The 27,666-nt window shown below is 45.5% G+C and overlaps 1 protein-coding gene across 1 annotated transcript in view; it reads right to left on the bottom strand.

Annotated features, from left to right (window-relative positions):
- ARHGEF16 (Rho guanine nucleotide exchange factor 16) overlaps window positions 1-27,666 on the bottom strand; it is a 97,587-nt gene that overhangs the window by 54,965 nt on the left and 14,956 nt on the right. The window contains exons 2-3 of the mRNA XM_063435799.1: window positions 2,511-3,069; window positions 1,488-1,539 (exon numbers count right to left, since the gene is read on the bottom strand). Of these exons, the coding sequence (XP_063291869.1) occupies window positions 1,488-1,539; window positions 2,511-3,065 (607 nt within the window). The 5' untranslated portion in view covers window positions 3,066-3,069. The remainder of the gene's footprint in view (window positions 1-1,487; window positions 1,540-2,510; window positions 3,070-27,666) is intronic.

Genomic DNA, 27,666 nt, shown 5'->3' with positions numbered 1-27,666 from the left:
CAGGGAACTAGTAGAGTAGGGGTTGGGTGGCTAGCGGATATATTAGACTGCATTTCACAGCAAACATACCAATTAGCTATATTACCCATTAGCAAACCACTGACTGCATTACAGAGGTATAGTGAATGGCTGACAACTGCAATAAAGAAGTACCAATGGCATATAGCTAAGGTACTGCTCTATTGTTTGGAGTCTGGATTATCATTTTACACGTACTAAGGAGCTGCAGCAAACCTCATCACTCTACAACACATTGCAATATGAACTTGGCAAATGGCCACGGTCATGATTATTCTTGTACTTAACACTACTCCAAGTAATGCTACACTACACCTGCTTTACAACGTATCTGCTGAAAGATTTATAGGACAATTGTAGCACATGCTATATAAAAAGGTGTAATGTAATGAATTTGCTATGCCCTAACCCCTTTATTTTTAGTATTTTGGGTAATGGGCGAATGTTGTTATTTTCTGTCTAACAAATCATTTGTTTGAATTTTAATTATGCCCTTGATAGGTCTTAAGTACAGTTTGCATTATACTCTGTTGAAATATTTAGAACTTTTTCCACTTCCAAAATATTTAAATTGAATTTATCGTTAATTAGTGGCAACTAATTGCCTCATCGCTTTGAGTCATAACAAATAGGGTGTAACCATCCAAAGGTATTTAAAATTATTCATAATCAAAGATGCCAAAGTCAAGATGTACTTCCCACTTGTGGGGACACCAAGGAACAAAGTTGAGACTGGACCCTGAAATCAGGACTGTCTCACCTAAATCAGGACAGATGGGAGGCCTGTAATCTAAGCAATTAAAGCAAGCAATGCCGGTTACCCTTTCAAGTGAAGGTACAACTCCTGTAATTCCAAGCCACAATATTATACAATGGATCACTAGGCTAATCATACTGAAACGGATGTATTGTTAATGTATTAAAATGGCTACCATAAGGCATCAAATATTACAACTACTGATCATACCTAATTCTTCTTAATAGCACATTTTTATTATATTTTACAAAATTATTCTTTCAGAGTGTTAAGGGAACTGCACTCACTCCCATGAATCTGAGCCAGGGTGCTTAGCTGTACCAGGAATAAACACCAAAGTCCCATAGAAGTAGTATAGTAATGGAAAAAGGTCCAGGCACTCCTTGGTTCAAAAATAGGCAATTTATTAGAACCACAGCAACGTTTCGACCTTCTTGGTCTTTTTCAAGCTTGAAAAAGACCAAGAAGGTCGAAACGTTGCTGTGGTTCTAATAAATTGCCTATTTTTGAACCAAGGAGTGCCTGGACCTTTTTCCTTTATTACAAAATTATTCTGTGATAATTACATACAATGTTAAGTTATTTAGTGACTGACATGTAGGTTTTGTGAAATTTTCCCAAATCCAACACCTTAAAACATACCATCATTGCTGTGAAATAATTGTAATTTTATTAACACACTATCATACCATAAACATATAACCCAACTTACCATCTTTAAAAGAACCAGCATGTCTATTTCTTGTTTTCCTTCCAAATGTTTTCTGAAAAGTGATAAATGCAAGAAAAGGGTTATATTTGTGATAAAACATCAACATTTTCCAATGATCCTATTTTGTATCTAATTTAGATTAGACATAAGGTTGTTCTAACCACGAACAAACAAATGAATACACAATGAATCTAGGGCTCAAGATCTCAAGTCAATTACTACTTCTAATCCTACAGTGGTAAAAATTACTAACCACCAAAACATACATACATTTACTTGTGTTTATTTATATATACATACATACATACACACACACACCCTGCTAAGCTCAATGAGAGTGCATTCACTCACTCTCTTACATAGTGTATAGCTTATGATTTGTTCAAAATCATGACTTAATTAACAAGACAGGTAAATACATAAAGACAAGCACACTTGCAACTAAATTATTCCCCACTGAGGATGTTAATAAAACACAACATAAAGTGGCTGCATCACTTTTGTGCTTTTCAGAAGAAAATAAAAGAATCTTCATGAAAAGATCTTATTGACTGTGTTGCAATTTCTTTGAATTTCCAACAACTTCAAATACCTTCATGTCCAAAGTATAAGGCTACCTACAGAACATCTCACATTCTTCGGGTACCTACAAAAACCCTATTTTGTATTTCCACACATGCTCCAGGCAGTTAAGTCACCAGGAGCCAAATAAGTATGGCAAAGAAATCAAAGAAAGAACAGCTCAAGGTAAGTATATCTCTCTCTTGATTTGATCCCTCTGAAGCTATCTCCACACAAGCAGACATGTGACATTGCGAGATCTTTAAAAAGTTCAAAGAACCCATAAGTGACAGTGTCATTTTTAATTGTTGTATTTGCGTGAAGGATGCCCCAGTAGATCACGTGTTTCATCCTGATAAATATTCCCCTAATAGTTTAAAAAAAAAAAAAAAACTGTTAAGTAAAGCAATTGGAATAAACCATAAAACAATTTAAAAGGAAAAAAAAAAATCTAATTCATACCTTTGATCTCCCGGGACTTCTTGTGGGAGGTGTAGATGAATCTTCAGATAATGGTTTTAATGTAGATACAAATTTTTGTGGTTCATCATCATCATCTGTCCTAAATCCTTTCATAGCTGCCCTGTAAGACTGATTTCTTAGATTTCTTTTTAAGGTTCCACCATTGTCCACGTCATCTTCTGGAGAATCCAGATTCATATCAGGAGCAGACAACCTTTTAGGATCATTGCGAGCAAGTTCTTTGCTAAAAGTTGTTGCAGCAAAGCTATGATGACGAGGAACTTTGGTCTTGGTGGCTATAGCCAAGTTCTTTGGAATCATTTGCTGAGTTCCAAGCTTATGGGCAGCAGGACTTTCCGTGCTCAGTATGACCCTATTAGCCTCGACAGGAGATGGAGACGGAGATCTCCTGGCCATGTAGGAGTCATTATCCACAGGATTCAAAGTTTTCCGTTGTAGTGAATTTGTACTTCGATTCATATCCTGATACTTGTTTCTCTCAAATAGAAGGAAAGTTTTGTCCCCTAATGATGGGTCTGAATGTCTGTTTGACATAATCCTAAGGTGAAAGAAAACATATTAGATAATCAAACCTGTACAATGTAAAACAATATGTGAACATTCTGGTAATGATCAAAATAACTCAAAAATCGTAAGCTGGTTTGAGAAGGATGCTCTTTACCTAATTTCAAAGTTACTCTGTATGTCAAAACTTGTTATTTTATATTATTATTATTTTTTTTATTATTACAAATCTCAATTACCAGCTACAAAAACATAAATAAAAATAGGAACAAAAAGCACAACCCACACAAGACACTAAAACAGACATTGTCCAAGTAGGGAAAATTAACGAGGTAGGGAAATTTGATAGAACACAGGCTGTGGCAACAAGAAGTGCAAATGATTAAGCAAAAGCACAACATTATTAACTTTTTGAATACAATTGCAAAGTTAGAAAAAAATAGAAGAGTAATATTCGAACTAAAGGGCCTAACCCTAAATATAAAGCCAGAAAAGAGGCCCTAAACTTAAAGAAAAGGAACCTAAAGTTGTTGGAAAAACTCTGATAGGATCAAGTGTATTTAAATAAATGGACTTGAGATTCTAAACTTACAATAGAAAAAAGTCTGGGCTTGAGGCATCATACATAATACAAATAGGATAGTATCACACAGGTAAAAGAAAAATCTATATTGACAAAACATTCCACATCTCCAATGCAAGTACGAACTGGAAAATCCTTTATTAATGCTAGGAATATGTGAGGTGATATATTAACTAAATATCTCAAATAAGGATAAAGTTTAGACACACACTTTGAAAGAAAGAATCCCTGAACTCAATGTTCTATGTATGAAAGCCCTAAAGAGGCTAGCTAATAATATACTGGAATGGATACAGGATTTCTACCATAGTGTTACATCAAAATAACCTTGTTGCCAAAACCTTGTAGCAAAAAACCTGAATATCAGTGAGTCTTGCCCTGTAAAAATAAAAGTAGGGATAAGGATGTTTACACGCCCTACCAATTAGCCATAAATAGATAGTCCCCTACCTAAATGCAAGATCTCTCACACATACAAACCGTACAATGGAAAGAGGAAAGAATATATATATAATTCCAATACCTCGGGATGCAAGACCCCTGCAAACATATGTACCGGAGAACAATCTAATATAAGTCTTCGAAGGTTTTGGTTTAGGCCACCTAAAGCAAACTAATAGTATAGTAAATAGAAATATAAGAAATCGATAATATCACAAACTTGTCAAAAGACTAATATGAGCCTTCGAGGGCTAGGACACCTTAACCTCTGCCTCACAAATTTCTCCAGTGGACTAACTGACAAATGGCACAGCTTGATTCTAGTATAGCATCAAACTACATAAATAGAAATGTGCATAATCAAATACCCTCGAATTCCAAGAAAATAAGAAACTCGCCCATAATGAAAACAAAAGATTTAGTTAAGCGTAAAAATGCCTGAAGTATTGCAACTTTATCTGGGGCTAATAATGAGTGATCCTCCCTCCCCTCTCCCCCCCATTGCTGGCTTTTAAATATAAGTGCCGCTAGGTCTGCTCCTCCCTCTATTTGATTTTGGGAGTGAACTTTTGGGAGTGAACTTTTACCTCTGTGATACTATCCTATTTGTATTATGTATGATACATTTTTATTGTATTGTAAGTTTAGAATCTATTGTAAGTTTAGAATCTATGGTCCATTTATTTAAAAATACACGTGATCCTATAAAAGAGTTTTTCCAACAACTTTAGGACCCTTTTTTCCCCCCTGACAATTGAAAAGTTAATTGCCAACAGTCATTGATCTGGTGAGAGACAGTCCAAATTTTGGATTCTATCCAACCTCCCTGGGTTTTTCCTCTTGTATACGGTTTCCCAGGATACTTAAATCACAAAAAACATGGCAATGCTTTAGATACCTATCTAATATTACAGATATATATCTAAAATTACAGATGGCAGAGTGATAGAGGAGCAATCTAATCATATCCAGCCAGGAATCTAAGCCACACCCAATCCTCACTGATTACCATCACCATCCATAGTAAGACGGGTTGTACAGATAAGGACAAAGTGACATTTCTGCACTATCTTAAAAAGCAAAAGATTGACTGGATTGTATATGGCAGGGGAGCCATGAAGGAACTCCACCCAAAACTCCTTAAACCGCACTAAAATAAACTATAGAGATTATGGACCTTAAAGTTTCCCTTTAAACCTAAATTTAAAAAAAAAAAATCAGTTTTCAAACTTTTCATCTCTTGGTATGAACCATTAAAGGGGTTCTATAGTGTTAAGAATACAAATCTATAGTGCGAAGCATGAAGACATCCAGCATCGTTTAAGGGACACAGAGTCAATGAGAATCCTGGAAGTTCCTCTAGTGGCTGTCTGATAGATAGCGACTGGACGCAGTCTTAGTCCTGCAGGGTAATTATTGCAGTTTCTCAAAAACTGCAACGATTTACATTCCAGGACTAAGTGGGACAGGAACACTGCACCCAGGCCACTTCTATAAGATGAAGTGGTCTCCGTGCCTATAGTGTCCTATTAACACTGTAACCACTTAGCTTATTAAAAAAGAAAAAGAAAATAGTCCCTACAGCCAACCCCTCTGTGTGTTTGAGCCAACGAAGAATCATTAACCTGAGCAGTAATGAGAGGATGTGATTGGCTGAGAGTGTCAGCTGACTGCTTTCAACCTATCACAGTTCCTACTGTTGGTATAAATTTGTATGGCTAGAAAGATTTATGTAGGGACAAATTCTGTGGGTGGCCTTATTTGGTGTTAAACTGCTAAAAAAAAATAATAATTAGAAAATGGTTGAACAATGAATGGAAGGACAATGTCAAGGGACTCCAGGCACTATTACCAATTCAATGAGGTAAAATGGTTATAGTGCCTTGTGGCAAAACTAGCCACTTCTGAACTACATGCAGTACAGGTTGTCCGTAGGCTGAAAATACAATGTATAACGTTAAATGTATGTGTATTGCTCTATGGCCGTTCGCATGCTGGCAGCCGTATGCTGCCAGCATACAAAGCATCCATACGACGAAACACGGCTATCCTGGCCGTTCGCCGTACGAATGTGGACTCCCCAGGTAGACCACACATTCACAGGTCGTGTGGCACCAATTAACCGATTGCAACATTGTTGCAATCGGTAATCAAGGGCTCTCCTAGGTGGCCGTCGTTCGACTACCGACCATGCGGCGGTCGGCCATCTTGGATCCTTTGTCTCTGCAGCGGTGTTCGGTCGTCGAGAGCCTGGAACGGAAAACGGCTACTCAATGATTGAACACCGCTGGACTTTCAGAGCGTTCGGGAGTCCCGCGTTCGGTACATTATATGTCCCGTACTTATTCGGTACTTTTAAACCCACTTTAATGTTTTACTGTATTATGTGCGGCGTTCGGTCAATTCAGCTGGGATCAGAGCGGTATTCTCACAAAGTGTGCGCTCCGACCCCAGCTATCTACCGAACGTTCAATTATTATAAAGTACCGAATATTGTGTGAATTGTGTATTTTAATGTCAATTGTCGGTTTTGCTGCACGAGGAGATAATCCACTTAAGCGTCCATTTTAGTGGGAGTATCGTTCTCGTGCAGCAATGCCTGTTGGGAAAGTCACAGTGCATGGTGGGAGAAATCCCCTGGAATTACTGTCTGGAAACCCCTTGCATGGGGAACTGTATAAATATGCTGCCTGTGAATAAACCGAGTTAGTTGACTCCCAAACTGTGTTTCGTCCGGTTATTGGGAGGATTGGGAATATTGCCGTGCTTTTCTATTCTGACTGTGGATTTCCTGAATGTACCAACGGATATCGTATGCTGTTACACTGCATTCCGTTACAATTGGTGGCAAGCGACGGGATCCGAACCTTACAGCCGAAAAAGCAGCGTTCGTGTAAACTGGAACTACCGAACAAGGAAAGCAAGGGCAATTCGTATGGAGATTGATTATACCATACTAAAACGACAAACTTTAAAAGAGCTACTGGAAGCCAGGGGTAAGATAGCCAGCAACAAATCTAAGGCTGTGCTGATCGCTGAACTGATGGAGGGAGACAGAGCCCGCAGCGCTACACCCCCACCAGCCAAGGAAGAGACCCCATTCCAAAAAGAGCTACGAACCAGGTTGGAGTTCTTACCGCAACCAGTACCGCTGGAAATACTGACCGTGATGGTATCGGATGTACAGGATTATCTGATGGCAACCAGCACACCAGCGACACCGCCTAGGGCAGAGTCTGTTACTGCCTCCACCTACGGACAGGTAAAGCCCAAAGTCCCACATCACGCATTTAAAGCGTTTTGTGAAGAAAAGGACGAAATCGATGGGTATTTGCAGGACTTTGAGCGGCTGTGCGATTTGCACGATTTGGAACCCGCAACATGGGTGCCGCTGCTGGCAGGCAAGTTATCGGGTAGGGCGGCTGAAGCCTACCGTGCTGTACCCCGAGAGGACAGTAAGGATTACCCTAAAGTAAAGAGGGCGATCTTAGAGAGGTATGCTATTACCCCAGAGGCATACCGGCGGAAATTCCGGGGCTTGCGCAAGCCTGAGAAAGATTCTCATGCAGAATGGGCGCACAAGCTGGACCAAGCATCACTAGGCTGGATACAGGCCAGCAACGCTACTAACATGGAGGAGTTGAGGCAGTTAATGCTGCTGGAACAGTTTTTTAATGGTTTGTCCCCAGAAGCACAAGAATGGGTGAGAGACCGGAAACCACTCACCCTACCCGAAGCCGCTAAATTGGCGGATCAACATTTTGATGCCAGGAGGCATCACGGTGCCCAAAATAAGACTCTCCCTCGGATTACCGGGCCACCCAATAATTTTATCCCTACTGGCCCCACCGCACCCCTGCACAGGCCGGCACTGAATACTCCACCAACCCCCTCCCGATACAACGGCCGGGCTAACATTCAGTGTCACACCTGCAAGCAGTGGGGGCACATTTCTCGAGAGTGCACCCAAAACCGGAGCCGACAAGCTTGGAATCAGGTGCGACAAAATTTGGCACCCAGGGCTGCTGCGCACCATTACCAGGTAGCACCCGCCACCCAAGAATTGCTGAGCGCTCAAATTGAGGAGCCTCTTGGGGTGCTGCACGAAGTAATGTCAGTCCGAGCCACCAACAACCGACAACATCATCAGCAGCTAGTGACCCTGGAGGGGAAGGAGGTGCAAGGGCTCCGGGATTCGGGAGCCACTCTAACTTTGGTTGCACCACATTTGGTACCAGGCGCAACCCACACTGGCGGCTCCGTGGCAGTACGGGTGGCCGGGGGAGCAGTATACCGGCTACCTACTGCCAAAGTTCATTTGGATTGGGGTGTGGGAGAGGGGACCGTAGAAGTGGGGCTGATGCAGAATTTACCTGCCGATGTTGTACTGGGGAATGACTTGGGCCAAATGACTTCCGCTTTTATTCCCCAGGCTCCGTACCAGGAGGCCCTTCCCGTAACCACCCGGCAACAGGCTCGCACCACGGCTACACCGATGCACTCTGAGGCTCAGGTAAGAGACCATGTTCCCCAACTGACCCCCATGTCCTGGGATACCCCGACTACCTTTGCGACCGAAGTCCAGACCGATCCCACTCTCCAAGTATATAGGGACCGGGCACAAACCGACCAAGCAGGGTTAGAGGGGGAGCGGTTCATCTGGGAAAGAGAGTTGCTATACCGTGTCACGGCAAAAGATGTGGGGGGGTCTGTCACCTTAACTAATAAACAGCTAGTGGTACCCCAGAAGTATAGACAGGAGCTGCTGCGAATTTCTCATGACATCCCCTTGTCAGGACACCTAGGGATGACCCGTACCCGATACCGTTTGACCCATGCCTTCTTCTGGCCCGGGATCTCTCAGGATGTGCGCCAATATTGCACCTCCTGCGACGTCTGCCAGCGTGTAGGTAAACGGGGAGATCGCCACAAAGCCAGGCTATGCCCCCTGCCCATCATAGCAGAACCCTTCAGCCGAGTAGCAGTGGATATCGTAGGTCCCCTGCCAAAGCCCAGTCCCTCTGGCAAAAGATATATCCTAACTATAGTGGACTACGCCACCCGATACCCCGAAGCCGTGGCCCTCTCTAATATCCACGCTGAGACCGTAGCAGAAGCATTAATGAAGGTATTTTCCCGAGTAGGTTTTCCCCAAGAGATAATCTCGGACCGAGGTACCCAATTTACGGCCGAAATTACCCAACATATGTGGAAGGTGTGTGGCATTAAGCCAATAGTTAATTCCGCCTTCCACCCCCAGTCCAATGGGCTATGTGAGAGGTTCAACGGGACGCTGAAGCAGATGCTTCGGACGTTCGGGGAGACCCACAAGGACTGGGAGAGGTTTCTACCTCACCTACTCTTTGCCTATCGAGAGGTCCCCCAGGAGTCGACAGGATTCTCCCCGTTTGAACTACTGTTTGGGAGGAGGGTGCGAGGACCCTTGAACTTGATTAGGGAACACTGGGAGGGAGAGAGTACCACTAACGAAACCCCTATCGTGTCATACGTCCTGGAGTTCAGGGACCGTCTGGAGGCGCTGACTCAGGCTGTACACACCAACCTCCAGGCGGCCCAGCAACGCCAGCGCCGCTGGTACGATAGAGGAGCCAGGGACCGCAGCTTTCAGGTGGGACAGAAGGTTTTGATCTTAAAGCCCGTCCGCACAGATAAGCTGCAGGCCATCTGGCAAGGCCCATACCAGGTAGTGGAGCAGCGATGCGACACTACCTATGTGATCGGCCCCTGCTCAGGGGTAGGGAAGAGACGCATGCTCCACGTGAACATGCTCAAACCCTACCATGAGAGGATAGAGGATGTGACGGCAATATGTGCCTCCTCCGTAGAGGATCAGGAAAATCTACCCTTACCCGACCTACTAGAACCCGAGGAACAGATAGAGCCCTCCCGGGGAGTTCAGCTGGGGGAGCGGCTAAGCCCCCAGGAGCGTGCCCAGGTACAGGCGCTGATTGTAGCAAAGGGGACTACCTTCTCCAATTTACCTGGGTACACTCCGCTAGCCACCCACCGAGTGGAGACCCCGGGACAGCTACCTATGCGCCAGGCTCCATATAGAGTTCCGGAATCCGTCCGTACCCATATGAAAGCCGAACTAGACGAAATGTTGCAGCTAGGGGTTATCGAACCCTCCGATAGCCCCTGGGCATCGCCGGTAGTCCTGGTACCTAAAAAGGACGGCACCACCCGATTCTGTGTTGACTACCGGAGGCTAAACGACAAAACGGTGTCTGATGCCTACCCGATGCCCCGGATAGATGAGCTGTTGGATAAGATGGCACGGGGCCAGTATCTCACTACCATTGATTTGTGTAAGGGGTACTGGCAGATCCCTCTAGCCGATGACGCCATCCCCAAGTCGGCGTTTGTCACCCCGTTTGGCCTGTACCAGTTCAAGGTCATGCTTTTCGGGATGAAAAACGCTCCGGCTACCTTTCAGCGGATGGTAGATCGGCTACTGGACGGTTTTCAGGAGTATGCCTGTGCCTATCTAGACGATATAGCCATTTTTAGCCAGACCTGGGAAGACCACCTACACCACATAGGGGCGATACTAGATCGCATTGGGGAGGCTGGGTTGACGCTAAAACCTAGCAAGTGCCACATAGGTATGGCCGAGGTGCAGTATCTGGGCCACCGTGTAGGGTGTGGGCAGCAGCGGCCCGAGCCAGCCAAGATTGAGGCTGTAGCCAAGTGGCCTACCCCCAGGACTAAGACCCAGGTGCTGGCGTTCTTAGGGACAGCCGGCTATTACAGAAAGTTTGTCCCTGACTATAGCACCCTGGCCAAACCCCTAACAGACCTGACGAAGAAGAACCTTCCCCGACTGGTTGTCTGGGCCCCAGAGTGTGAGCAGGCATTCCAACAACTCAAGACTGCTCTCGCTAATGCTCCTGTGTTAACTGCTCCTGATCCAACTAAAAGATTTCTTGTTCACACAGACGCTTCAATGTTTGGATTGGGGGCAGTACTGAGCCAAGTGGGAGCCGATGGCGGAGAACACCCCGTAGCCTATTTAAGCCGCAAGTTGCTGCCTCGTGAAGTGAGCTACGCCGCCATCGAGAAAGAATGCCTGGCCGTGGTGTGGGCCCTTAAAAAGTTACAGCCATATTTGTACGGACAACCTTTTTCCTTACTCACAGATCACAACCCGTTAGTGTGGCTAAACCGTGTGTCTGGAGACAATGCCAGGCTGCTGCGCTGGAGCTTGGCGCTGCAGCCCTTTGACTTTACTATCCATTACCGGCCAGGAAAACAAAACGGTAACGCTGACGGGTTATCCAGACAGACTGAACTCGAGAAGTGATCTGTGAGTACTCTCCCGGACATCCCCAAGCCGATCCGTTGGGATCAGACTGTGTATGCCGGCTTGGTTCTGGGGGAGCATTGTGGCAAAACTAGCCACTTCTGAACTACATGCAGTACAGGTTGTCCGTAGGCTGAAAATACAATGTATAACGTTAAATGTATGTGTATTGCTCTATGGCCGTTCGCATGCTGGCAGCCGTATGCTGCCAGCATACAAAGCATCCATACGACGAAACACGGCTATCCTGGCCGTTCGCCGTACGAATGTGGACTCCCCAGGTAGACCACACATTCACAGGTCGTGTGGCACCAATTAACCGATTGCAACATTGTTGCAATCGGTAATCAAGGGCTCTCCTAGGTGGCCGTCGTTCGACTACCGACCATGCGGCGGTCGGCCATCTTGGATCCTTTGTCTCTGCAGCGGTGTTCGGTCGTCGAGAGCCTGGAACGGAAAACGGCTACTCAATGATTGAACACCGCTGGACTTTCAGAGCGTTCGGGAGTCCCGCGTTCGGTACATTATATGTCCCGTACTTATTCGGTACTTTTAAACCCACTTTAATGTTTTACTGTATTATGTGCGGCGTTCGGTCAATTCAGCTGGGATCAGAGCGGTATTCTCACAAAGTGTGCGCTCCGACCCCAGCTATCTACCGAACGTTCAATTATTATAAAGTACCGAATATTGTGTGAATTGTGTATTTTAATGTCAATTGTCGGTTTTGCTGCACGAGGAGATAATCCACTTAAGCGTCCATTTTAGTGGGAGTATCGTTCTCGTGCAGCAATGCCTGTTGGGAAAGTCACAGTGCATGGTGGGAGAAATCCCCTGGAATTACTGTCTGGAAACCCCTTGCATGGGGAACTGTATAAATATGCTGCCTGTGAATAAACCGAGTTAGTTGACTCCCAAACTGTGTTTCGTCCGGTTATTGGGAGGATTGGGAATATTGCCGTGCTTTTCTATTCTGACTGTGGATTTCCTGAATGTACCAACGGATATCGTATGCTGTTACACTGCATTCCGTTACATGCCTAAAGTGTCCCTTTAAAGGACCACTATAGGCACCCAGACCACTTCAGCTCAATGAAGTGGTCTGGGTGCCAGGTCCATCTAGGGTTAACCCTGCAGCTGTAAACATAGCCGTTTCAGAGAAACTGGATTAACCCTAGAGTAAACGGCTATGTTTACACTAGGGTGAATCCCGCCTCTAGTGGCTGTCTCATTGACAGCCACAAGAGGCGCTTCCGCGCTTCTCACTGTGAAAATCTGTGAGAAGACGCTGACGTCCATAGGAAAGCATTGAGAAATGCTTTCCTATGGACTGTTTGAATGCGCGCACGGCTCTTGCCGCACATGCGCATTCAACGCTGACGTAGCAGGAGGGAGGAGAGTTCCCCAGCGCTGAGGGAGCCAGGCGCTGGAGAAAGGCAAGAGTTTAACCCCTTCAGGCCGGCGGGAGGGGGGGGGGACCTAAAGACCCTATAGTGCCAGGAAAACAAGCTTGCTTTCCTGGCACTATAGTGGTCCTTTAAGCAAAGTAATAACCTGAAGTCAGGCTATCAGAAGTATGACTGTAGTTTTAAAAGAGCCAATATTCTAATTGCTTACCATTTTAAGCACACATGAGAATATATATATATACTAGTGAGCAGTAGTATAACTGCCTCATGTAAAAGTCTTTGGAGCTCCCCACCTTGCCATATTATAGATTTGGTAGTTTTATAATATGATCTTAGTTAGGTGGTGTAGGTCACCCTGCACACAGGTAGGTCGAGAGGGGATTCTTTTATGGAATCTGTAAGCTTCGTATTTAAATGGTTGAGCTAATGACTGCATAAAGCATTTAAATGCTAAATAAAAGGTCAGGACTACCCTACACATTTAAGTAAAATCCGATGTTTATTTACTTAACTCATTTCCTTTCTTTATTGTCACTCTAAAGCCTGTTTAGCAATTAAATTACCCTCCCACAAACATTTGCCCTATTATTTGGCCTGCTAGAAAATGCAGCCAATTAAAACAATACAGATAGTAGTTCCTCCATCCCCAAATTAGACAGGAACCTAATTAAAAGAAAAGGTATAAGAACACCCTCCTGCCTCTTCTCCCTCAGTCTTTTTTTTCCTGTCCTATCTCCTACAGCAGTGCTCAAGGAGCCACTGGACCCCAGAGAGAGAACCCACACTAGCTCTCCCAAAGTTAGGGAGGCTGGGTGGGCCTAAAAAAATAAAACTATACTAAATAGAATGATTTAGTTATTGTGTGTGCAAGAATGTGTACATATGTAAGTGTGTCTCTGTCAGTGTGTGTTTCAAATCAGTGTCTGTCATTAAGACTGTGTGAGGGTGTCTGTCAGTGAGTGGGTCTGTCATTGAGTGTGGACTGTCACGAGAAAACTAGGATAGGATACTATTCCAACAACTATGTGGCAAGGACTGTGCCGCTCCATGTACCCCAATGATGAGCCACCACAGTTGATGCTGCTTCGCAAAACAGAATATCATACTGTGGCAGTTTTAACAAATTTAGAACTGTGCTATCGAATGATATCACTCTTAACCCTCAATCAATCAACCAACCAACCCTTAATTCAGTGAAATAAAGCCAGATTTGCAAAAGTTACACCTATATAACAAAGTTGTAAATATAGTTGTGTTGGAGAATGTCTTATTTTAGCCATATCTGGCAAATTTGGTTCCAAAAGAACCACTTCACAATAACAACTTTATCACAATTAAGTTGTTATGGAGCGAGGAAGTCCTAGATGCACCTTTACCTTACCTGTTTATACCATTAATGAGCTGTTTGACCTCAAAGTCCATAAGTCTGCACCCGTTCGCTCTGTCCCTCAACTATGCAGGTCTGAGGCTTCAGACCAGGGGCTACTAAGAGCATCATCTGACTCTCACTAGCACCACATTCAGAAAAGTGAGAAAAAGTAAGAAGTATATATTTTTTACTCACTTTTCCAAATTGGGAGCTAGTGAAACCTCAGACCTGCATAGGGAGTAGAGAGACAGAGCAAACAGGTGCTGACTTAACCCCATAAGCAAAGATAGTACCTGGGACCTCCTGGCACCATAACAACTTTATTGCAATTTAGTTTTAATGGTGTCTGCAATGATAATTTTATTTACTGAGGTTTGTTCAATAAGCAGCTAATTGTAATCAGGATACTAGGGAACTGCCGCAAAGACTCATGAAATTAAATCCATGCCCATAGCGCTTCATAAGTGCTCTGAGCACGTGCAATGCAGAGTTGAGCCAGCCTTACCAGCTGTTGGTCACCTCTTTGGGCATCATTAGCATAGCCCCTATAGGCCCACCCTCTCCATCTGTCCTGATTTCGTGTCTCCCAATGTTGAAAGATATGTGACAACAAAACGTAAACACCAAGGGACCAACAGTGGCACTGTACTCCTCAGATTTACATGGCTTTTTATTATCAAATATTTACTCAAGGAATTATGGCATTTCAGAGTCATAGAAGTAAAATGAAAATTCCTTTGTACACTTATAAACTTTACAGAGCCTCTTAAAATAAAGAGTTCTCCTTAAATGCCCATCATAATGATCAATCATTAACATCCATTCAGCTCACCTTACCTACTGACATTTACAGTGAGAGCAGAGCAAAGTGTTTTTGGTGCAGAGTTATTAGAAAGATCATTCAGAAAAGCAAATGCTTAAAAACTGATGTTTATGGTACCATTAAAAGAAACAACCCAAGCACCATAAGTACAAAGCCCACTGTAGGGATTATGATAAGTATTCAAACTTACTTGGATTTCATTTGGTACCTGTGGCCAGTGTGGCAGGATATACCCACTCGAGGATGGGTTATTACCGCCTGTGGTCACCCCTTCCTAGTTGTGCCCAGCCCTAGAGTGATTATAGCTGTGAGCCAGTGATTATAGTCGCTTGCAGAAGGGCGATATCGTGGTCTCACCAAAACACTAGTCGAGACATAGTGAAGGGTGAAAAAGAACTGTTTATTGCAGGCAAGATACACAGACCACCACAGGTGGTCTCCATTTACAGGAATACAAAACATACGCCCACCTCGGCGCCGCTGTGTCTGGGAGATAATGGTATCTCGCGGACACAGGAAACCGAACGCACAAAAACCACAACAATACACACAATAAAGTAAGGCACTCACACATGCCATACACCCAAATAGCTCCTAGTCCCAGCTACGATCCCCGCAAATTGCAGAGCTGTCGGATGTACAGAGCCCGAGAAATCGTCATACAAAGTCTGGGGCTTGAGGCTCTGTACATACCCGAAAATAGCTCCACAGAAGCAGCTGGTTTCGGCCAGTGATTCAAATTTCCCACCTGCACCACCTGTGGCCAATCAGGAAAAAGGGCGCAAACCAATTTGCTCCAATCGGCCCTCAGGGAGGGGAGGTGTTTCACCAGCCAATCAGGAGAAAGGGAGCAAAACCAGTTTGAATAGTATGCCTTCTCCTATTGGCTGGCATGGATTTCCCATGGGGCTTGCATCTCTCTCCGGTGGATATCTCCACGTGGGGAGCACCGGAGAGAGCGTTCTTTGGTGGTTAGCAAAAAACAGCCAGAAACTCAGTGCAGGTCCAGCTCATTGGCTGAGAGCATCAGCTGATCCAGTTTCACCGCTTATTGTGGGTGAGAACAAAGGCATCCCGTGTACCAAAACCACATCTGTGGATGTAGTGTTCTTTATAAATACATTTTAAAATTGGTGCCTAGAATAAAATCAATGTAGCCAATGTAATAGAACTTTTTAAAATACTTTTCAAGGGTCTTTCAAGGGCATTCCCCATTTTGAACTTCAAAATTTGTTGTGTGTGTGTGAGTGTTTAACAGAGTTTTAAAACTTACAGTAATGTGGATAAAACTGACAGGTTTAAAATTTGGATGTCTAAATAATGAAGGTTCCCACTTTGATAAATTACATTTTCAGTTACATAAATGGTTAATCAGAAAACTCTGGAGTTGCCTAAAATGTAAAATTGTATAAGACCTAGACCAAGGGTAGGCAACATTCGGCAATCCAGATGGACTGCATCTCAGATAATACCCTTTTAGCCACAATGCTGGCAAAGCATCATGGGAGATTGTTGCCTACCACTGCCCTAGACAATGAGCTACAGCTACACCTTACAAGATGAACGTATCCTCTCTTCGTCCATTTGAAATTGTGGGAGGCAAGAGCCAGGTATGAATAATTTAAAGGGACACTCCAGGCACCAATACAACTTAAATGCATTTTCTAGATTTTTACCTCATTAAAATGCATTTTCTTTTGGTTTTTTTTAATGCTCAAATCAAAAACATAAACACATGTTTTACTAAATGCTGCAGCATAAGCCTGCCTCTTTAGCCACACCCCCTCATGCCAGAAAGACTCACTTATCCAAGTTATACACACAGCTCAGCCCCAACATCACTGACTGAGTTGTTTTTAATTTACAATCTGGTTGCAGACAGTCAGAGAAACGGCAAACAGATAGTGATATCCTTACTATATGTCTCTCTGGGTGTTCTCCAGGCTCGGACTGGTCATCGGGCATACCGGACAATTGTCCGGTGGGCCGCGATGGCCATGGGTCGAGGCAGACTGGGGAGATCACAGGGCCAGCACTATCCGAGCGCTGGCCCTGCTGTCTGCCTATGTGGGCCGGTGGGGAGATCAAAGATCTCCCTCACCGGTCCACAGGCACTGATCTGCGGTCGCCGGCTGGGGAGGGAGGGAGGAAGGAAGAGAGGACCCGGTGGAGCTTCCGCCGGGTTCCTCTTGCGAGGTCGGAGCGTTGCCGTGCAGACTAGAGTTCACGCTCACCTCTGAGACCACCTGCCCCACACACACACAGACAGCACACTATATGTGCTTTTTACTATTAATCCAGGAGTGCAAGCAAGTTCCAATTGCTTGCACTCCTGGATTAATAGTAAAAAGCCCGGTACTTAACAGCTAATTAATAGAAATAAAGTAATGATGGTCCGTGAGCTGGTTGAGGGTAATAGTGCTGGTTGTGATCCGGATCCATTTTAGTGAGGTGGAAGTTTAGTCCGTTGGTGGGAAACGAGGTGGAGGGGGCTGGATGATGGGGATGATGTGCGTGGTAGTCCAGGATAGGTGTTATGTCCCAAGTCATCCAATTTTGCGTGCTAGTCCAGGGTGAGTTTGAGACATTGTCCAGCATAGTACCTGTAAGTGCGTTCAGTCGTGTCCATGGTCACCTATCTGCTTTTTAATTATCTGTCACCTTGGTCCTGCCGGTTATGTGTGCTGGTGTGCGTAATGGCAGTTGTTTCCAGTAGGTTGATGCATTGACCTAGGGTCACCTGTCGGCATCTTCTGGAGGGTGATTGCCATTTTTGGCTCGGCTGTTGCTGGGTAAGTATCCCACTTGAACTTGAGCCTGGACCATACCAATCCTGTATAGGCATGTCAGGTAGTTCCAGGTCTCTGGTGAACGAGGCGACATCTTGGGCCGAGGTTAGCGAGTGTGTTATGCCTCTGTGTGTGGTTATTAGGGCTAGAGGGAATCCCCAGCGGTATTTAATATCTCTCATGCGTAGCTGTTCCGTTAAAGGCAGCAATTGCCGTCTAGCTTGTAGGGTCATCCAGGACAAGTCTGGAAAAACTGGATGATTGTGGTAGAGCAAGGGTTGTGTGGTCTGGCGTAGCGTTTTAAGAAGCTCTTCTTTGTAAGAATAATAATGAAGTCGACAGACTACGTCGCGCAGCGTTTCTGAAGGGAGGCTCTGTGCGCTCTGTCAAGCCAGACTTTCGTTTAATTGGGTTTGCCCAGGATTAGATTGAACAGGTCAGTTAGAGTGGATGACAGATCTTCCTGGTCTTGCTCTGGTAATCCTTTGATACGCAAGTTGTTACGCCTCCCCTGATTATCTATGTCGTCCACAGTTTTGTGGAGATATGATAGATATGAATTTTGTGATTGTAATGAAGTTTGTAGTTGTTGGATTTTAGTGTGTAAGTATTCTCTGTCGTCCTCAAGTTTGTTCACTCTTTCTCCTACCTGGCGGATATCTGTGCCGATGTTATCCAGCTTGAGTTGGAAGGATCTTTCCAGTTTTCCTAACATATTTGCGATATCGCCCTTTGTAGGTTTTTTAGTAATTTGCGGATGTCTGTATCTAGTGAAGGGGGTATGTGCTCTGAGCCCCCAGGGCTGGACGGCATGGAGTCCTCTCGTGGTGAGGTTGGCGCCATGTTAGGGCTCGCAGGCCCAGACTGGGAATCCGCATGGTCGCGGAAATATTTTGTTAAAGTTCCTGCTTTTGTAGCCGTGGACTTTGCTGGTGTTTGTTGGACTGCTTGCGATTTTCTGGGATGCCCCATTGTAAAATTGCCACTGGATTAATGAGGATTGACCATAGGTCTGCTCAGAGCTCGCTCAGCAAGCGGCCATTTAGCTCGGCAGTTGGCTCCGCCCCCCTCTTTTATATATTCTTATATATTTTTAATGTGTAATAAACTGGACTCTTTTTGATTACCTATCCAGTTTGCTTTGCTTCAGTTCATCACCATCTATTGTACATAGTATTCGAGCCTGCAGTTCCATATAATGTATCGCTTAGCAGCTTGATATTGTTATTTTTCTTTTTTTTATTCTTTATTTTTGGTGCATGTTGCATAGTACATAACATTCGTAGTTGCCACTTCCATGTGGTCAAGTATTAACAGTTAAACTTCTGATATGGCATTTAATAATTTGCACATTTTGTTTTAGTTGGTCTGTGTGTTTATAACGGGGTGACCTATGTGTTTGTGTTATATCTCCATGGCAAGTGTGGCTCTGTTGGGTGTTCGGAGTGAAGCTTGCCTGTGGGCGTGCACGCTATATTAGTTTGAAGTATGCCATGGAGGCGTTGTTCCTGTCAGGGTACCTGTAGTCTCTACCTCTGATAAGAGGAGAGACTTAGACGTTTTCCCGTTCAGAAGGGCTGTTTCCTCCGTTCCTCGCGGTTCCTCCGGTCGGTTACACGCCGGCCGCGAGGGATCCACGCCCTTTTATGACGTGACGTCCAGTAGCCGACGTCATGACGCCAAGCCTGCTCGACCTGTCACTCAAACCCTGAACACGAACCAGGACTCGTCGGGGGTGTGATTACCTCCTAGAACCGGGGTATTTAATAGAGCTTCCCGCATTTGCTCATTGCCCTGTCGTGGTTCTAGCCAGTCTAGTCACTCAGTGCTCTTGTATGTCTATTGTCTCTTTGGTTCTGACCCGGCTTGTTTGTATTACTCTGCTTTTCTCTGTTATCCTTTGACCCGGCTTGTCTCTCGCTCAGGGCCGGCCTTAGGGGTGTGCGAGCTGTGCGGCCGCACAGGGCGCCATGGAGCAGGGGGCGCCGTGCGGCCGCACAGCCGGCCGGGTTTAAAAAAAAAAAAAAAAAAAAAAAAAATTATTTTTTTTTAAATTTGCAGCGGGGGCGGAGCTTACCGTGCGGCGGGGGCGGAGCTAAAAGCGCCGGAAAACTGCTGCAGGGGAAGCAGGAAGGAGTCCCTGCTTCCCCACCAGTCACCAGGAGCTGCACTGCCTCCACAGGTAACTGTGATTGTCAGGTGAGTGTGACTCTCTGCCTGTGTGTATTACTGTCTGTGTGTGTGTGTGTGTGTATGACTGTCTGCCTCTGTGTGTGTATTACTGTCTGTGTGTGTGTATGACTGTCTGCCTCTGTGTGTCTGTGTGTGTGTGTATGACTGTCTGCCTCTGTGTGTGTATTACTGTCTGTGTGTGTGTGTGTGTGTGTGTATGACTGTCTGCCTCTGTGTGTCTGTGTGTGTGTGTATGACTGTCTGCCTCTGTGTGTCTGTGTATGACTGTCTTCCTGTGTGTGTCTGTGTGTATGACTGTCTGCCTGCATAGGCGTGCGCACGGGGTGTGCCTGGGCACACCCTAATCCCCGCAGCACGCCTATGTATTGAGACCTGCAGGGGAGATCTCAGGATCTCCGCTGTCGGCTCATGCAGAGCCGGCGCTATCCGAGCGCCGGCTATGCTCTCAGCCTTCCTCCCCACCGACCCACAGGCAGGGAGGGAGGCAGGAGAGGACCGGCGGAGCTCTTGCCAGCAGCTCCGCCGGGTTCCTCTCGCAAGATTTGAGCGTTGCCGCAGCAACGCTCAAATCTCGCGAGAGTGAACTCTAGCCCCGCAGGGTAGAGTTCACTCTCCACTGGACCACCAGGGATGGCGGTAGCATGGTCCCCCCTCCCTACATAAGGTAACAAGGGAGGGGGGATATTAACTAAACGGCACCTCACCTCACCTCCACTGGACCACCAGGGAAGGCAGCAGGAACAAGAATCCCCCCTCCCTACATAAGGTAAGAAGGGAGGGGGGATATTGAGTCATGTACCCCCACCTCCACCCCCCACACATACAGCACACACACCCACACACACAGGACCTACACATATACAGCACCCTCACACAGCACACACACACATACAGCACCTTCACACATACATACAGCACCTTCACACATACAGCACACACATACACAGCACACACACACAGGACCTACACACATACAGCACACACACACACATACAGCACCCACACACACATACAGCACCCACACACATACAGCACCCACACACATACAGCACCCACACACATACAGCACCCACACACATACAGCACCCACACACATACAGCACCCTCACACAGCGCAAACACACACATACAGCACCTACACACATACAGCACCCTCACACAGCGCACACACACACATACAGCACACACACACACAGCACCTACACACACATATAGCACCCCCACACACACAGCACACATACAGCACCCACACCCACATACAGCACCCACACACATAGCGCCCTTACACGCACACACACACACACACAGCAGTGTGTGTGTGTGTATAAATAAATATATATATATATATATATATATATATATATATACACACATACATATACACGCGGCGTGTGTTTGTGCTTTAGGGTGCACACCCTAATGCAATAGGCTGCGCACGCCTATGTCTGCCTGTGTGTGTCTGTGTGTATGACTGTCTGCGTGTGTGTATGACTGTCTGCCTCTGTGTGTGTCTGTGTGTATGACTGTGTGTGTGTCTGTGTGTATTACTGTCTGTATGACTGACTGCCTCTGTGTGTGTCTGTGTGTATTACTGTCTGTGTCTGTGTGTATGACTGACTGTCTGCCTGTGTGTGTCTGTGTGTGTGTGTGTGAGACTGTCTGCCTTTGTGTGTCTGTGTGTGTGTGTGTGTATGACTGTCTGCCTGTGTGTGTGTGTGTGTATGGCCGTCTGACTCTGTGTGTGTCACATACAACCAATACACGCATATCACACACTGTTAATACACCCATTACAAATATCACACATAGCATACATATCACACACAGTCATCACACCTACTATCACATACACAGACAACACAAACATTACAGCATACATGGATGACGGGGGGGGGGGGGGCGCTGTGAAGATTTTTCGCACAGGGCGTCTAAATGCCTAAGGCCGGCCCTGCTCTCGCTTACCTGTCTTCTCGTTCCCTCGACCTCGGCTTTTCTCTGACCATACTCTACTTACTCCTTACGTTAAGTCCGGCCATTCTAAGGTCCGGTATACGTACCTACTACGCTTTGTACTCTGCGTGTTGGATCCCTGTCCCGATCCTGACATTACGACAGGGCCAATGGATCCTGCAGGTACAAGTAGTCAGCTTGGTCCTTCCGATCCTAGGTTTGACGCCATGGAACATAGAATGGATCAGATGGCCTTAGCGCTACAGGCGTTATTATCTCGTCCTAATAATCCACCAGAAGAGATGCGTAATAATTCTCTCTCTCCTGTAAGTTCAGGTTTAGAGGTAGCCACTGTAGGTGCCTCCTCCCGTATTACCCCACCTGTACGTTATGGTGGTTCTCCTGAGAAGTGTTGAGGTTTTTTAAACCAAATCAGTATCCACTTCGAATTACAACCCCGTTCCTATCCTACAGATAGGGCGAAGGTCGGATTTATTATCACCTTACTCATTGAGAAAGCTCTGAGATGGGCCAATCCGTTGTGGGAAAACGATAACCTGTTAGTATATAATTATAATGCCTTTGTAGCTGCTTTTAGAAGAACTTTTGACCCTCCTGGTAGAAAGGTCAATGCAGCCAGATTACTGTTGCGCCTTAGACAAGATAATCGAACACTTGTGGATTATGCACTAGAGTTCAGGTCCTTGGCGGCAGAAGTTAAGTGGAATGAACAGGCTTATATAGACATATTTTTAAACGGATTATCAGATGTAATACTTGATGAGGTTGCTACTAGAGAGCTTCCTGAGAATTTGGAGGATTTAATCTCTTTTATCTCTCGCATTGATGAACGCTTAAGAGAGAGGCAGAACACTCGAGATAGAACTTGTAGACCTTCCTTCAAACTAGCTCCCTCATTTCTAAGCCCTGAGACCAAAACCTTACCTTTTCCAGAACCTATGCAGATAGGCAATACTCATCTCTCAGAAGAGGAGAGACAGTACAGAAGAAGGGAGGGGCTGTGTATGTACTGTGGAGTCAGAGGTCACTTACGCCTAAATTGTCCTAATCGATCGGGAAACGCTCGCACCTAAGTTTCTCTAGAGGACAGGCCTTGGGTGTTTCTATTTTGTCCTCTACTCATAATTATAAAGATCATAGGCTTCTGCTACCCGTTTCCTTAACTTGGGAGACGGGAGTAGTAGAGACTGTGGCATTGATAGATTCCGGAGCTGCTGAGAGCTTTATCGACCAAGTTTTTGTCACTAAACACACTATTCCATCTCAGTTAAGGGAGACGCCCTTGGCCATTGAGGCCATAGATGGTAGACCATACCCGTTAACTTAACTGTTGGTATTTTACACGAGGAAGACATATCTCTGTTACTCATTTCATCCCCTTCTGTTCCCATAGTCCTGGGGTATTCTTGGTTAAAGAGACATAACCCTATTATTGATTGGGAATTAGGGGAGATAATCTCATGGGGTGAGAATTGTCAGGAGAAGTGTTTACAGAAAGTCTCACCGCTATGCATAGTTAATACATCCACTCAGTCTACCGACTCTACAGAAGTACAAATACCGCCACTGTACCTGTACTTAAAGGCGGTATTTGACAAAAAGAAGGCCGATACTTTACCTCCACACAGGACCTTTGATTGTAAGATTAATCTACTCCCTGGTACTATGCCTCCCAGGGGCAATGTATACCCTTTGTCTACTAAAGAGAACGTAGTCCTAGAGGAGTATATTCGTGAAAATCTAGACAAAGGATTCATTAGGAGATCCTCCTCCCCTGCCGGGGCTGGGTTTTTTTTTTGTTAAAAAGAAGGATGGTACGCTGAGACCTTGCATTGACTACCGAGGTTTGAACAAAATAACCGTTAGAAATGCCTACCCGATTCCTTTGATTACCGAGCTCTTTGATCGTTTAAAGGGTTCCAAGATTTTCACCAAGTTAGATCTCAGAGGGGCATATAACTTGGTGAGGATTCAGCAGGGTCACGAGTGGATGACGCCGTTCAACACTCGATATGGGCACTACGAGTATACCGTAATGCCTTTTGGTCTCTGCAATGCGCCGGCAGTATTTCAGGACTTGATCAATGAAGTTCTTAGGGAATTTCAACATGACTGTGTTATTGTATACCTGGATGATATACTTATACATTCTAGGGACATTGAGACTCACCACAGACAAGTCAGAAGGGTTTTGCGCAAACTTCTTCAACATGGCTTATACTGCAAACTGGAGAAATGTAGTTTTGATCAGTCTCAGACAAACTTTCTTGGTTATGTGATTTCTGGGGAAGGGTTTAAGATGGATCCGGATAAACTCCAGTCCATTTTAGACTGGCCCTTACCCAAGGGTCTCAAGGCCATTCAGAGGTTTATTGGATTCTCCAATTATTATAGGCGCTTCATTAAGGGTTACTCCTCAATTATTGCTCCTATCACCAATATGACCAGACAGGGGGCTGACACTAAGAATTGGTCTACTGAAGCACTTCTTGCTTTCAAGACTCTCAAAGAACTTTTTGCTTCCGCACCAATTTTAGTTCACCCTGATACTACTCTGCCTTTCCTACTCGAAGTAGACGCCTCAGAGACGGGTGTAGGCGCTATCCTGTCCCAAAGATTAGGTGTGGATAAACCATTACATCCATGTGGTTTTTTTTCCAAAATGCTATCTGGCCCAGAGAGCAGATATGACATTGGTGACAGGGAACTACTAGCAGTTATCATGGCTTTAAAGGAGTGGAGACATTTATTGGAAGGGACCTTACATCCTGTTACTATTTTGACGGATCACAAGAACTTGTCCTATATTGGGGAGGCCAAGCGATTGTCCTCCAGGCAAGCTCGTTGGTCTTTATTTCTGTAGCGGTACTTACCTTATCCGGGGGCCGGACGCGGTCCTCTCTTCAAGCCGCGCGCGGTCCTGCGGCTGCACGAGCCGCGCGCGGCTCGTCCGACTGTTCTGACAGGAGGGCGGGCAGTGACCGCGAGAAGCGGTCACGTGTCCCGCCTGCAGCTAAGAGCGCGCCGCGAATCTCGGGCGCGCTCTTAAAGAGACAGTGGGAGCCTAAATTGCAAAAAGGCTCCCATTGGCTCCTGTCATGCCAATCACCCCATACACTTACCTGTTGGGGGAGTGGAAGTGACAGGAGCCAATCACATTAGTTTGAAGGCTACTTATACTTACCCTTTTCCCTTAGTTCCTTGCCCTATCGTGGTTTCTGCTACAGTTCCCTTTAGTGCTTGTTGTGTTCAGTTGTGTTTCCCCGTATTTGACCTTGGCTTTGTATTCTGACTTCGTTTTCGCTTTATCCTATTCTGTACTGTTTGCCGGCTTGCTGATTCCTGTGTACCAGTCCCCGGCTAGTTTTCGTTTACGCTGTCTCTTTGTGCCCTTGACCTCGGATCGTTCCTGACTCTGTCTTATCCTATTACGTCGAGTCCGGCCACTCTAAGGTCCGGTAGACGTATCTCTCCTCTGTACTGTCATCTGTTAGGGCTGGATCCTGCGTGTAGGGGTATATACTCGTTACAATTTCTCACCCATTTCAATTACGTACTCACTTATAGACCTGGTTCTAAGAATTCTAAAGCCGATGCTTTGTCTCGCCAATATGAACCCTCTACTGTATCTGAGCCAGTTTTATCCTCTATAGTCCCCAAGTGCAATATTATCGCCAACACAAGTCTTAAAATTCATTCTCCACTGCTTGACCAAATCATGAAGTTGCAACATCTGGCACCTAGGCAGACTCCTGTGGCAAGACACTTCGTTCCTCCTGAACTCCAACGGGAGCTCTTACAGTGTTTTCACGAGAGTAAGGTGGCGGGGCATCCTGGCATTCGCAAGACATATTCCTTAATCTCTAAAGATTTCTGGTGGCCTTCTTTACGAAAGGATATTAAGGATTTCATTGCAGTGTGTGAGATCTGTACTAAGACTAAGCAACCTCATACTCTTCCATGTGGTCTATTACAGCCCTTGGGCATTCCAGAGAGACCATGGTCCTGTTTGGCCATGGACTTTATTGTTGATTTGCCTATTTCTAAAAGACAGACTGTTATTCTCACTGTAGTCGATAGGTTTACTAAGATGGCTCATTTTGTGCCTTTACCTAAACTTCCGACTTCTCCTGAATTGGCGGAAATATTCGCTAAAGAAATTTTTCGTTTACATGGGATACCTTCCGAAATTATTTCTGATAGAGGTTCCCAATTTGTTTCACGTTTCTGGAGATCCTTCTGTTCTCAATTAGGCATCAAATTGAATTTTTCTTCTGCTTATCACCCTCAGTCTAACGGAGCTGCTGAACGTACCAATCAAAAAATTGAACAATATTTACGTTGTTTTGTTTCCGAACATCAGGACGATTGGGTCGGTTTGATTCCTTGGGCAGAGTTCGCACACAATAATCTTGTTTGTGATTCCACTCGTTCTAGTCCCTTTTTCATGAATTATGGCTTTCATCCTTCCATTCTTCCTTCGGTCTCTTCTTCCCAAGGGGTACCGTCGGTTGATGTTCATGTTGCCAATCTGAGGAAGTTGTGGGATCAGACTCGACAAATTCTCCTACATAATTCCATGTTGTTCAAGAAACACGCTGATAAACGCAGAAGGGCGGCTCCTGTTTTTGTTCCTGGTGATAGGGTATGGTTGAGTACAAAAAAACATTCGTTTAAAGGTTCCTTCTATGAAATTCGCTCCTCGTTACATTGGTCCTTACAGGGTCCTGACTCGTATTAACCCGGTTGCGTATCGCCTAGTTCTTCCATCTGCCTTACGCATCCCTAATTCTTTTCATGTTTCTTTGCTGAAACCGTTAATTTGCAACAGATTTTCCTCCACTGTTTCCTCCCCTCGCTCTGTTCAGGTTGAGGGTCAGGAGGAATACGAGATCAACTCCATCATCGATTCTCGAATTTCTCGAGGGAGGTTACAGTATCTTGTCGACTGGAAGGGATATGGTCCTGAGGAGAGGACTTGGGTACCTCAGGAGGATGTACATGCTCCTCGCCTCCGCAGGGCTTTTCACTCCCGTTTTCCATCTCGTCCCGGTTCCTTCCGCCCGGTGGGCGTTTCTGAGAGGGGGGGTACTGTCAGGGTACCTGTAGTCTCTACCTCTGATAAGAGGAGAGACTTAGACGTTTTCCCGTTCAGAAGGGCTGTTTCCTCCGTTCCTCGCGGTTCCTCCGGTCGGTTACACGCCGGCCGCGAGGGATCCACGCCCTTTTATGACGTGACGTCCAGTAGCCGACGTCATGACGCCAAGCCTGCTCGACCTGTCACTCAAACCCTGAACACGAACCAGGACTCGTCGGGGGTGTGATTACCTCCTAGAACCGGGGTATTTAATAGAGCTTCCCGCATTTGCTCATTGCCCTGTCGTGGTTCTAGCCAGTCTAGTCACTCAGTGCTCTTGTATGTCTATTGTCTCTTTGGTTCTGACCCGGCTTGTTTGTATTACTCTGCTTTTCTCTGTTATCCTTTGACCCGGCTTGTCTCTCGCTTACCTGTCTTCTCGTTCCCTCGACCTCGGCTTGTCTCTGACCATCCTCTACTTACTCCTTACGTTAAGTCCGGCCATTCTAAGGTCCGGTATACGTACCTACTACGCTTTGTACTCTGCGTGTTGGATCCCTGTCCCGATCCTGACAGTTCCTTCATGGTGCCCTATGTGTCTACTGTGGTAGTCGCCTGTCTGGGGAGCAAGTGATGGGTCGTGCTGCGTTGG

This window comes from Pelobates fuscus, chromosome 11 (assembly GCF_036172605.1).
Source record: "Pelobates fuscus isolate aPelFus1 chromosome 11, aPelFus1.pri, whole genome shotgun sequence".
Taxonomy (NCBI): Eukaryota; Metazoa; Chordata; class Amphibia; order Anura; family Pelobatidae; genus Pelobates; species Pelobates fuscus.
Note: the sequence above shows the minus strand (reverse complement) of the source record. Positions and strands in the feature narration are given on the sequence as shown.